The sequence below is a fragment of the Copadichromis virginalis genome, linkage group LG8 (genome assembly GCF_057382275.1).
Source record: "Copadichromis virginalis isolate Kocher_CV1m ecotype Utaka linkage group LG8, C_Virginalis_male_GT1.1, whole genome shotgun sequence".
In the NCBI taxonomy this organism is placed as follows: domain Eukaryota; kingdom Metazoa; phylum Chordata; class Actinopteri; order Cichliformes; family Cichlidae; genus Copadichromis; species Copadichromis virginalis.
This window is the reverse complement of record NC_140625.1, coordinates 28,816,942-28,830,610: the sequence shown is the minus strand read 5'-3', so window position 1 is coordinate 28,830,610 and position 13,669 is coordinate 28,816,942. Positions and strand designations below refer to the sequence as shown.

At 39.1% G+C, this 13,669-nt stretch overlaps 1 protein-coding gene across 1 annotated transcript; it reads left to right on the top strand.

The window, feature by feature from the left end:
* Positions 1-272: 272 nt before the first annotated feature.
* Positions 273-6,375, top strand: ccr10 (chemokine (C-C motif) receptor 10). Its single transcript, XM_085467272.1, has 2 exons — positions 273-316; positions 4,031-6,375. The coding sequence occupies exons 1-2, from the start codon at positions 292-294 to the stop codon at positions 5,155-5,157; spliced, it is 1,152 nt and encodes a 383-aa protein (XP_085323398.1). The 5' UTR covers positions 273-291; the 3' UTR covers positions 5,158-6,375.
* Positions 6,376-13,669: the final 7,294 nt, after the last annotated feature.

Below are 13,669 nucleotides of genomic sequence, written 5' to 3'. Positions count from 1 at the left end.
ACAGCATGCTAGGGAGTCGACTTTGTACGAGAGAACAAAGCACTGATAGGCAAAACCCATTCTAATGATTTATCTTGATTGCACTGTTTTAATAAAGCCAAGGTACCATAAAGATCTATGTGAATCATCACAGTCGGTTCACATCCTCCTGAGGAAACAAACAGCTGGGGTACAGCGAGGTCAGCAAAACACAGAGTGTGTTTCATTGGTTAAGGTTTACCCCAAAGGCGTGTTTTTAAACATGAGAGTTTCACTGATCTCTCCAACTGCCACAGGAGGAGCACCAAGGACATGCTCAACACCTCTAATAGTACAGGTAAGGGCTCTAAGACACGTAACTATAAAAAGAAAATGCAAAATGTAAGCTAAAAGACAATGCTTTCACATGTTTTGATGTGCAGATGCATATATGTAACAGTAACTTTACAAAGAACCAAATTTAGTGATTTTAATCAGTTTGCTGTGAAAAATCCACCAAGTTGAAATGTCTGGGAGTGTGGTTGTGGTTCATAACAAATCTGCAGCCACATATGACTCATAATCACTTGATTTGTGAAAACTATACCAAAGGTATGACTACCAAATTGTCAGAATTATTTCTCCCTAACCATAGAAGTGACTGTAAATTGTAAAGCATAAGCTGGGGGTTTACTCCGTCACAATGCTATTAGAAAGATGTATGCTTCAGTTAAAAATATAGTATTCTTATTTGCTACACTGATGATAAAAATATGAAACTGGCTCTTGAAAGCTGCAGGCCGACATGAAAATGTGTGAAATATAACAACGCCTGCCTACTCAAATAAAGCATTTTTGAGTTTGGTGGGGTTGTTCTCACTTTCAGGTTGATTGTAAGAGGAGGTAAAAGTTTCCTGATATTGTGACGTAAGGCACAGTATTCTGTTGTTGTTAATAAAGATTAAAAATAATAATTTTAGTGCAAAACATATTTAGAGTTCAAACTGAATCAGGGAAAAATCCATGACCAATATAAATGTCTTGTTTTTTAAAATGCAAAGTGCAACAGCAAGAAAAATGTTTCAGTTTGTTTAAAATCCACCCAAAAAATAATTATTCTTCTCTAAATATTTCATGACAAACCATTTGTAGACAAATAGCTGTAGCAGCGGCACAAATGCTGCACATCCTTTGCGGATAAAAGTATATCCGTGTTGAACATTGCATTGTTTTTAAAAATTTATAAACAAGAATTTGATAAGCCTTAAAACCAAAAAGAAAAAAACCCCAATTTTTTGTTTTACTTTTTAATTTAACATTAAAGTTTAGGAACGTTGCCCATAATTCTTTTTATTTAGACGTGAAGTCTTCATCGCCTCATCAACATAAAGAAAATCAGTAGCAAATTGAAAAAGCAGCAAAAAGTACTGCTGTGTTATATCTGGTGCTTCCATGACTAAAATCTGAAATAAAGGGATGAATTTAACGCCTCTAATGTGCCAAGAAACCCACATCCCAATGTTTACAAAACAGTCTTTTGGATGTCCAAGTTCTTCAGATTTTAGTCTTTTAAATTGAATCAAAATTTTAAACCATAAATGTTGTGATATATATAATTTGTCTTTTATGCATTTACAGAGTAAGCCCACTACTGAGAAAAGAATTAGCTCAAAGGCAGATTGAAGGCTGACGTGTCAAAGTCAGAGAAGACGAACAATCAGTGGCACGCAAAGTGCTGTTATGAGTGTTAACCCAGGCATTGAAATGCACAGTAATGTTTTGTATATTTTATAATATTTATAAAATGCTGTCTTATATAAACACATACGTAGAATATGAATTAGCATGGACCAGGAATATATCCAAGTCCGCTCCTTTGTCCATCGTTAGAGAGCGATATTTAAAGTAAGCAGCTTGCAAACCTTACTTTTAGCGGTCAGTGCTGTTAAACGCTTTAATTTACGAGTATTACTAGATTATGTTTTTAAGTAGTTAAATGCGGAAAAAACACATCTACTAGAACAAATTAGTGTGCAGAAAGGGGAAAGTTTTTCTTATTTTATTAAATTACACATGACAAGGTTATTAATGCAGGCTTTTTCTTTCAACCCTGACCCTGTATGAACTAGAGAGAGCTAATATTGCTAACACATTATAGTGTTCTGTATGTCAGACATCTCCATTCGCCCAGACGTTTCTAATAAGGGAGATTTTCTGTTAAGTATTGCACATGACTTACATTATTTCGAGTATTGAAAACTTTACTCCCATCCTGACTGATTCCACATTTAACTGCAACCCTCACCTAACTCACACTTTAAGAGCAGAAAATCACACTGGCACCAAACCCTCTGACACTAGCCCGTCTACACGTTTTCCTTTTCCTCTTACCTTAATGTGTATCCCCACCATCAAACCGACAAGTTAAGAGAAGAAACAGGATTGCTGTAATAAACTTAACATTGTGAGCAGCCTGTTCAAACAGGCACATCGCTGAAGATGAAATGATAAAAAGGTGATTGTGGAAACTGTCTATAAAGGCTGTTAGCACGCGACACTGACTGATCTGTAAACCTTAAGCTACCCACGATTTCCCCTGTACCAACGACCTGATGCCAGTGTCACGCAACATGCTACGAAATGACTAAAATATCACAGCCGCCTAGTCAGACTGAAGAGCTTTGCTGCAGATCTCTCACTTTCAACCTGATTGTAAAGGGGTTGGTATTTCCTGATATCGTGACGTGCAGGGCAAAACATTGCTCAAAATCAGCCCCGGCTTCATGTAAAAGGAGCACTGCAGTTTTTGAACAATAATAAGTACTCACGCAAGCTGGTCTTTCTGTGGCATTTTGGAGAAGTACAGAATGACTCAAGACATTCATTACAGACATGTCAAAACAGCAGGAAGTTTTTCATATGCAGTCTATTTGCCCACAACTGACTGCTTTAACTTTATGTTGTAAATAAAATGCAGAAGGCAAAGTCTGTTCAGGAAAATTTCAGGTCCAATCTTTAGTTATATGTTGCCGTTGCACTCAACTCCATGCTTGCTTACTCTTTATTAAAGCTTAATATCATGGCCTGAAATGACATGGCCCTGCAGCTGTTGGGGTGTTATCAGTGAATAGTTGAGATGTGCCCTCTACTATATGAAAGGAAACACAACTCATAATGGGGGGAGTTTTTCAAGCAGCACATTGTCGTTAGCTGCTTCACAAGAGGGTCCTGGATCCATAAGAGGACATGCTTGGGCAGGTTTTCTCCTGAAACTCTGTCTTAGCCCAGCACCCTCATGCAAAAAAGATTAGAAATCTTCTTTGCATGAGTTTCACTTCCTGCTTAGATAAATGTTAATAAATGTTGCAGTGGTGCAGCTACAAATAATAGAGGGAGGAGACAAAAACCACAAGTCAGAGCAGCTGTTTAGTAACCAGCTTTCTGGTTGTAGTTTGTGTACATAATTACTGACAAGAGTAAGCAGAATAACTCACTTGATGAACAAACATTTAGAAATTGAATGCATACAGGCTATAAGAACAGCAGCGACTACAGGAATCAACATATGACCGTAAATTTCCTGTAATATCAGGAAATAAGCTAATGTACTGAAGGGCCTTTTGGAAAGACCCAATCAATAGTATACATGTCTGCTGACCATGTCCCTCAAGTACCGACTTTGAATTTATGACCCAAACATGTCCTTATTAATCTGTCATAATAAGTGTCAGTCTTACAATCACAAACCAAATATAATCCTGACCTGGTGGTGGCCACAGAGTGTGTCTGAGCCCAGTTTATTCCAATCTGTTTGCTAGTTTTCAAGTTGATTTACTGAAAGGCAAAAAATGTCAGCCTCTTGTTGCTCCAAGAGCAGATGTGGGCAATTATTTTTTCCCTAGGGACCGCATGTGATACTGGGATACTTTAGGCTTAAATGATACAGTTAGCCCCAAATTACGTGTGAAAGTTAAAGTGCCCACAGTGTAGGGGAAATGCTGAGGATCACCAATAGTATTTATTTATTTATTTTAATAATTCTTTGACTTACAAGTTTTATTTTCTCCAACAGCAATGCCTGACTTTACTACAGAATATGACTTCTTGAATATAAGTAATGACTCATATTCCGAAGATTATCCTGACAATGAAGACTGGTGTGAAGCTGATGAGCACCAGGCGGACGTCATCAAAACCTTCCAAGCTTGCGCTTTCACCGCCATCTTCCTGCTTGGCGTTGCAGGAAACTCCCTGGTGATCGCCACCTTTGCTCTCTACCGCCGCTTTCGACTTCGTTCCATGACCGATGTCTTCCTGTTCCACCTGGCGCTGGCTGACCTCCTCCTGCTCCTCACACTCCCATTGCAGGCCATTGACACTCACCAGGGTTGGATTTTCTCCTATCATCTCTGCAAGATCATGCGTACAACCTACGCCATCAACACATACAGTGGTCTGCTGCTACTGGCATGCATCAGTGTCGACCGCTACATGGTAGTAGCACGAGCGCAGGAAATGCTCAGGCTGCGCAGCCAAATCCTAAAAGCTGGGAAGCTCACTGCCGTGGGGGTATGGCTTGTTGCAGTGGCTCTAAGCATCCCTGAAATCTGCTTCTCGGGGGTTTCAAACAGCTTCTCTGGGAATTCAAGCAACAAAACTGAAGCGTACTGTGTCATGCAAGTAAGTGGTCAAATAAGACTGGTTCCCAGTGGCGTGATCATCACCATCTTCTGCCTGTCCCTCGCCATTATGGTGGCAAGCTACACTTCGATTGCTCGAGTGCTGTGGGAAGGGCACGCACATCGGCGAGGGAAGCAATGGCAACGGCAGCGTACACTGAAGCTGATGGTTGCCCTGGTGCTGGTTTTTCTGGTATTCCAGCTGCCATACACTGCGGTGCTGTGTCGCAAAATGTTTGGCCCGTTCTGTGGTCTGATGTTGGAGTACATCACCTGCACGCTGGCGTACACCCGCTGTTGCCTCAACCCTATCCTCTACGCCCTGGTAGGTGTGCGTTTCCGTCAGGACGTGTTGAGGCTTATCTACGATTCAGGCTGCCCATATCGCAATCTGGTTGTGCCACAGACGGTGAACTCCACATCAATCTCCGCCTCCTCACCTGCTCTCACCGTGCTTTCGGCATGCTCTCCAACATCTCCCGATGGTCCCGTTGCCTTCAAGTTTTCGGAAACCAAATAAACTCTGAGTGGACGATGAACTGCTTTGCATATATTGTATTATGTTGTATTTTTTATATTTCGTACAGCTGTTATGAAGAACCAAAAATTTAAATAAACATTATTAGAAATGGAACATCTTATATTCAGTTGTTGGTAACTTGTTGGTAAGTCAAGCTGAATGGGTCACCCCATGAAAAATCAATACGTTTGTCCTACCTGACCCCTTTAGCTCTATATAGATATATATTAGGGGTGCAACAATACTCGTATCGATATTGAACCGTTCGATACAGTGCTTTCGGTTCGGAACGCATGTGTATCGAACAATACAAATTTTTTTATTTATTTTATCAACTTTTCTTCTGACGATGCTGTCTGTGTTGAGCGCTCAGTGAATCTGCGTTCGACTACTCCGCCCGCCTAGGCTACACTGTCGAGTGCAGATCCACTGAGCGCAGCGCAAGCTAGCAAGACAGAAGCTAAGCTCATTGCAACATGGCAACTGCCTCAACGCTACCCGAAATTGAGCCCCCCCCACCCTCATTCAGATCTGGCGTTTGGAACTATCTTGGTTTTCATGTGAAGCATGACCCTGATGGTAAGCGCGTCATGGACAAAAGTAAAACAGTATGTATCTCAATTGGTGGGAACTAACAGTTAGCTTGTTAACGTGTTGACTCCGTCCAGCCCCACGCACGGGGCGATCCGCGGTAACTCGTTAACGGAGATTTGCCGCGTTATGGCGTTAATGTCATTTTAACGAGATTAACGCTGACAGCACTAGTGGGAACACAACGAATATGACTGCACATTTACGCCGACATCATCCTAGTGCAAAGACAAGTGGAAGCAGACAAAAACAACAAGCACGCATGCTACAAACTTTACCCGAGTCCTTTAGACAGCCGTTAGCACATGATTCTCCTTATGGGGACCTGATATGTTTAATATGCTGCTGAGAATATAGCCCAGAAGAAGCGTATAGTATAGCTTTTATTTTGGAAGGAGACATTTCTCTGTAATAAACTCTCTTTTCCAAAGATGAGTGATTCCACCATCAGATAGATTTTTTAATTATTATTATTTTGCTGTTTCAGCAACATTAAATTCAAAAACTACTTTTGAGTTAAATATATATTTATAATTTTAATAAATGACAAATTAAAAAGGCATGAACATTTTTTTGTATCGAAAAAATATCGAACCGTGACACCAAAGTATCGAACTGAATATATGCACCCCTAATATATATATATATATATATATATATATATATATATATATATATATAAAATTTTTATTTTATTTTTTGCTTTTTCAGTGTCATTTCAAACCTAACAAACTTCATGTAATTCTAGAAGAGCACCAAAATATAGGTAAAAAGGAGATCTTTCATGTAACACCTTGTCACATCCAACCACCTATCCCAGATATGACCAGTGATGGCGCTGTTCCTTAAAAAAAGTAACATATTCCACATGACTTTTTTTTCCATTTTGTTGAGTAACGCCGAACGTTATTTATTACTCATTGGAAGATTGATTATTTCATTCATTACACTACTCTGCATTACATTTGTGTTGACCCGTAACATGATCTGAATGTATTGTCACATAATTACCAGTAAACTTTAAGCTACAGCTCCACCAACCAACCCAAATCCCTATCCTTTTTTTTTTTTTTTTTCAAATCCCTATCCTGATGACGACACACATTATGTATGAACACACAACAACACAAAGTGGCAGTGAAAGCCTGAAGAGACTTCAAAGCTACGATCTTACAAACCTGATGTGTCATCAGTGAAGATCAGGATCCAGCCGTAAGCATTAGGAGGGCCAGCATCGCCAAAGCATTCATAGCATGAAGACAATGTTTGAAAAAAGGTTACTGTACAAAAACGCAGCTTATTTGAAGATAGACCACAGCTTAGTTATATGTGCTGTTATTCACCGCAGTATACAACGGGGTGACTGACAAGACTGTCAAATGTTTGTATGTAAATATCCGATGTTCTTACTTCATTCTTACTGTGACTCTGTAGCCCAATTATTCTTGCTTTATTTTGTTTGTTTGTTTTGTATAAATTACAATAAAGTTTCATTTTAATTTTGTAGATATTTGCCTTAAGACTTGCTTTTTGTTTGAATCAACGCCTTACGGTATATTTTAAGAGCTATAGCAGATCTATAAAAAAACCAAAACCTTTCAGAAAGGGGTTGAAACAGCCAGTGAAACCTTTGAACACATTTTGTCTCTTGAATTATTTTAGTGTGTTTGATTTACCCAACAAAAGCATGTAACTAGCATGATTAAATAATCTGCATTAACAGACTCCGAGGCAGAGGAACTAGTTGAAGACAGTTTGGTTAACTTTTAGCAGAACTACATTACCCAGCATAAACAGAGTTTCTAATTTAACTCACACTCTCTACACTTCTGGTTTCACTGGGAGTTCTCACAAGATAGTCCAAATTGAATGAAGCTGTTGTCTAAAATGTTACATTTAGGGCATTAACTGTATATTTTCTTTCATTAAAATTTCATGTTGCTTTTGATTTAAGGGGTTGACACAACAGATTTCTATGGGTTTTATGAGTGTCAGCTATTTTAAAATAACTTTTTGAGAATATTTACCTTTTAGATTAGGTTTAATTACACAGACCTTCCTTTTACTTTGGCCTTCAAACCAGAATATTTATATTTGCAGGTCTTATTGAATAAATTCAATAGAATTAGGACAGTAAGAGATAATACATTTTGCCAATAAGAAATATAGAGATGCATGTTTTTGGAGAAATTTTAAAAAACTTAAGAAAGCTCATTTGTGAGTAGGAATGCAAAAGATCTCACTGGTTCTATCAGCTTTTCTCTTCCTGCAGAATTCAGAGCTGACTGGATTTGGCTGACCTTTAGTCTTGTTTCACTCTTTGGTGACACAATAAATCCTCAGAGCTTAGAGGAGTGTTAAGTTTCCAGTCATAAAATTACTCAGAGATTGGTTGAGTGTCAGTTGAACCATTCACAGAAATGAACACCAACCCCCCTCTCATTATCCGGCTCTACAGACTCATCATTAGTACGGCTCGTCTGCCATGACTGGTTGGGAGCTAGAGAAAGGGAAGAGACATGAAAAAGAGAGCATAGGCAGCGACTGATGAAGAGACAGAGAACACAAACAAGCCAAAGTGGTATACATACACATGGGGAGTGAAAATAATAATGAATTGCCATAGTTAAGTTAGAAGTAATGAATGCATGAACTAGTTTTTGAGTATCACCCTGCAATAGAATGCTTCCAATTTTAGAGACAGTGCACGGATGAAGTAAAGCAGTGCTACATATTTGTTTAATATCTGCATTGGAGGACATGTCTTCATCAAAAATGACACCAAGATTCTTCACAGTGTTACTGGAGGCCAACGTAATACTATCCAGGATGGCTATCTGGTTGGCTGGAACGTTTATATGACTTTTAGGACCAAATATAATATTCTCAGTTTTGTCATTATTTAGTCATTCAGGTCTTTGTCTCTGAGACATGCCTGTGTCATGTGACTTCATGGACAGAAATAACTCATCATCTGCAAAGCAATGAATATCTATGGAGTATTTTCTAATAATGTAAACAGAGTTGGTGCTTGCACAGATGATTCAAACCACTGCAGCACATTTCCTTTAATAGCAGCTTGCAACAGTCAAGCTCTGTATGACATTGTTGTGATCGGCAGTGTCGGAAGCTGCAACGAGGTCTAGCAGAACAATCAGACATGAGACGCTATAAGATTAGTTGTAACCTTCAGTAGTGCCGTCTCTGTGCTATGATGGATTGTGAAACCTGACTGAAACTCTTCCAATAGACTGAGGTCTGTTTTCTTTCACCACTGACAAATACGGAGGCTTTTTTGTAGAGCAACAAACTATTTTTCTGGGCCAAAAAACATCTCTTATACTAGTGCAATATCATTTCTACTCCAGCTTTAAGACGTGCATTTGTGAGTTATACCCCGGAGTCAGGCACTTCTGATTTATTTTTTATTTTTTTGTAGAGGAGCCACAATATCTAAAGTTGTACGTACTGCTCTGCAGTAATCTCGTAGTGGGAGTAGGATTTAGGTACCTGCATGTGTTGGCACTGAAAATGATAAAGAGGGAAGGTTTTTTTACAGCACTTTCAGAAATACATATAGCGTACTACAGTTCTTTGAGCTAAAATGAAATGTTATTGAGAAATGGTTTTCAATGTTATTTTCCATGTCACATGTCAGGACAAAATCCACAGTGTGACTAAAGCTGCGAGTGGGCTCATTTACACGCCAGCTGAGTCTAAATCATAAATAAAAACCTGGTGTTGAGTTTGTTTTTTTCAGTCTCTACATGAATGTTAAAATCAGCTACTGTCATTTTTTTCTCTGAACTGAGCACAGATAAAGATCAGACAGAAATCAGACTGGAAACTCTGCGTAAGGGCCAGCTGTGACGATAGACGACAACAAATAGAACTGGGTCCTATTTTTCCATTTTAAGACGAAGAGTCAGTCAAATAAATCAAAACCTTGTCTGAGTCTACAGTGAATTAATAAGTTGGAACGTAAAATTGTTGCTATTGCTCCTCTTGTACCTGTGCTTCAAGGATTTTTTCTAGCATTTTCTTTTTGTTTTAGGTGGACTGAGAGCAGACAGCCTCTGGGGTTTGAAGTAACCGTCATCAATCTATTGGAATAAATAACGTTTTGAATTTGCGATCTATGCCTGTTGTAAGTGGTGATTAGACTGGAGCAAAATATCTGGCAGTGGTTCACTTTTCCTTCCACTTTTCCTCTTGCCTGGCTGCTCCATATTCCATTTATTTCCCAGCATACCCACTATCTCTTCCCTGCACATGTCCAAATCATCCCAGCCTCGCCTCTCAAACCTCTTCTTATCGAAGCCTCTGGGAAGAAAGGCTTTTCGGACTTCTCTAACCACATTGTTGCTGTCACTCATGCTGAGTCCTACTGATTGAAAAATCTATTTTGCAAACCTTGGTCTTAACATTTTTCACAAGACTTTTTAGTCACTTAGTTTTCTGCTAGCTCACTGGATAATGAGAGGTTAATCACAAGCACACTCAGACACACCCCTGCTACTGACTGAAGTGACGACTAATGTGATAGATAAAGCAAAATATTCTAAACCACGTTCGCAACAGTATGTTTTAGACCAAAAGAGCTCTTCAGTCATGCAAACACGAACTTTTCATAGTTGAAGGAAAGGAGAGTATTGCTAAATATACAATGATAAAAATTATTTCTTGCAGGTGGTTTCCTCCTAGCTGTTGCTTTCTCTCTTATAGTAAATGGGCTGATGTCACCAACATGTAACTTTGAGGGTAACTATCTGTAAAAAACAGGGTTATAATTGTAACAAGAAGTAACACCTCCACTGACCAAAAGAGGAAAAAACATTATGAAGTTCGCGCCTGCAGAGGAACGTTCATATGCCGAAACTATCCTGTTCTGGTAACTGTGTCATTGTGTTTTGTTTTGGGGTTTTTTGTTTTGTTTTGTTTTTCTTTTGGGGGGGGGGGGGGGGGGGGGGGTGTCTCTTTGTTGAGTTGATCCTTACCAGGCACACACACAGGGTCAAGTTTCTGTAATTCCAAACAGCTTTATCTTGATTTCTATCAAGGCCTTCACAGACTTAAGCACAGCCACTGGTTGAGTAACGTTAACCTCAAAGTCAGCCTTCGATGGGGATTTTTTTTATCTACCAAAGAGAGGCAAGTTTACAGCGTTGATCTGAATAAACCAGATTCTGTACCCACAGCACAAGTAATATAAGTACACACACACATGTTACAGTGGCTATCATCAAAGCTCGCTGAGGCTCTGTTTTAGTCACAGAAACTGCAGGCATATTTGCAACTGTCTCTCATTCTCTCTCCACATCACGCTGCAGTTAGACAGGTTTACCTTTTTCATGCATTCCTCTCATCTATATGTGCCTACACACGTTTTTCTTTTATAACCTGCGGTACCAGCATGTTTTTCAGAGAGAGGTTTGGTGGTTTTCGCTGCTCCCCAAACATGTTAAAGCTGCAACTTGTGAAGCTGCTCAGCTCTGGTGATAACAAAAACAGGAACATCCCAAACAGGAAAGTCACAGTCTGACGCAAGAGCAGCCACACAGGTCTGAAATTTCACACAGCTTTGGATGACAAGATGAAAGAATGCAGAAGTAAGTTTAATTGTTGAGGAGGATAAAACTGAGATTATTGTACTTGACCTTGAAATTTAGTATCTAAGCAGATACTTGCTCGAATTCAAAATCCTGCTCCTCACAAACAAGGTCTTGAAATATCAGGCTCAAGACCTCATACACTGAACACCTTCACTTTCAGACTGTAGGCTTACTTGTTCCTAGAGTATTTAAAAGTAGAATGGGAGGCAGAGCCTTCAGTTTTCAGGCCCCTCTTCTGTGGAACCAGCTTCCAGTTTGGATTCAGGAGACAGACACTATCTCTACTTTCAAGTGTTTCTTTTTCAGTCACCTTCTTCACTCACTATGTGTTTATACACCTCTCTGCATGTAATTCTTAATTATTATTAAAGACACAGCATGTCTTTGTCCTGTCGTGTGACAAGAACCGGTCACAGCAGATGAGGCTTCTTCTAGAGGTTTCTTCCTGTTAAAAAGGAGTTTTTCCTTCCCACTGTCGTCAAAGCAATTGCTCAAATTGAATTAAAACACTTTTTGACATTCTTTTTCAAGTTTGCATGATTAATAGGTCAGTTTTAACAAACAAACAAAAATCGTTTCTCTGCAAACGGCTGGACTGAAGATGAGTGAAAAAGTATTCAATGTTTCTCAAGACCACATTTTGAAAAATTACAAAATTACCAGCTGCTTGGAAGCAAAACCCAAGACTTGCATTATACTGTTTGAAGCTGTGTGACGCAGGTTTAAGATCCCATGCAATAAATACGTAAACCCCCCATCAGCTGTTAGACCTGAAGACGTCTTCACATTAGAGGTAATCATTGAGATTCAGAAATGACTGAGTAATATAAGTTGAATAAGCTTAGATTGTATTTTATCGACATGCAAAACAAGCAGATTTCAGAAAACTACAGGATGTTATCATGCTTACATTAGGCCCTCTTAGATTTTCTATTACAAGAATTTCCATCTACACACAACACGTAGGTGACATTTCAATAAAACAGGAGCATATTAATCCTCTCATAAGTTGTTGCACCATAATCCCGCTAAAGTCAGTCTAAAGTGCTCTGTGTGACAGAAGTCGATTTGTATCAGCTACCAGTGTGAAACTTTCCTGAAGTCAGTTTCATGGCTTAGATAATTCGTATCTGATCAAACAACACATTTAGCAGTGGCCAAAACGGAAAGTTGAAAAATTGCCTTCGGTCCTCGGTTTTCTGTGGTTTGACAAGAATCCCATGTCATCATTAGTCCCAGTGGCCACAGTACAAGAAAAAAGCAGCGTGGTCACCGGAGTTGTTTATCACCCTTCAGCAGGCGGCTGGAGTCACTTCAGTTTTGAAATGTCTAACCACACACTCATTTGCAACACATGAGAAAGAAGAAACAGAAGGTCATAAAATATCTTCTGTTTTTCAGTTAGTTTTTTTTTTTCTTTCAAGCAACCGCAGAATGCGTTCATGCTGATCGTTTCCACGCAATTAACCCTCCTGCCATCCTTTAAAAAACTCACACCCATCACCCTAGGGACCATTCTCAGCCACGCCATAAAAAGACCATATATCCATATTTTATTCCACTTTAAATTAGCCAACCTTGTAAAACTACTTCTCCCTGAAATATTCATGTAAAGTTTTAATTATATTTTCGTTGTTTTAACCCTTCAAATCCCAGTGTTATTACATGAGCGCCCTGTGTTATAAGCCCCAAAAACCAAAAAACGAAACTAAATATTTCCACAAAAAACCAGTTGAAGTAATATGTGATTGTCATTATAAGTAGGCCTTTAGATGGACCAAAGATTGGCACCAACATACATTTTGACCTGCCATTATTTTTTTTGCATTTTTTTTGCAATTTAAAAATTAAAACTTCAAGGCCCTGAGTCTTCATTGACATCCAAGAAAAGAAGAAAAAATAAAATCATATGATGATAATTTGGGGTTGAAAAATAGCGTTTATAATGGAAGTCAATGGGCAGAAAATGGTCCCCAGGGTGATGGGTGTGGGGATTTCTGCTGCTCAGCCATTTTAGGCTGATTTAAGGAATTCACACTGGAATATTAACATTGACAGGTAAAAACTATCCTGTGGCAAGTTTGGTTATATTCCACTGAACACAGTGGAAATGGCAGCCATTTAACACATAGCAGTGGCACAAAAAGGTCCCAAGAAGGCAGGAAGGTTAAACAAAAGCCTGAACTATGGGCGAGCGAGCTGAGAGGTGAATTTCATTTTCTAAAATGCATTTTTTATTTCAGTGCAAATTTGTACATAACGCACGCACATTTTCCAGATGTGCGTGCCGATCAGATACATGCTTATGA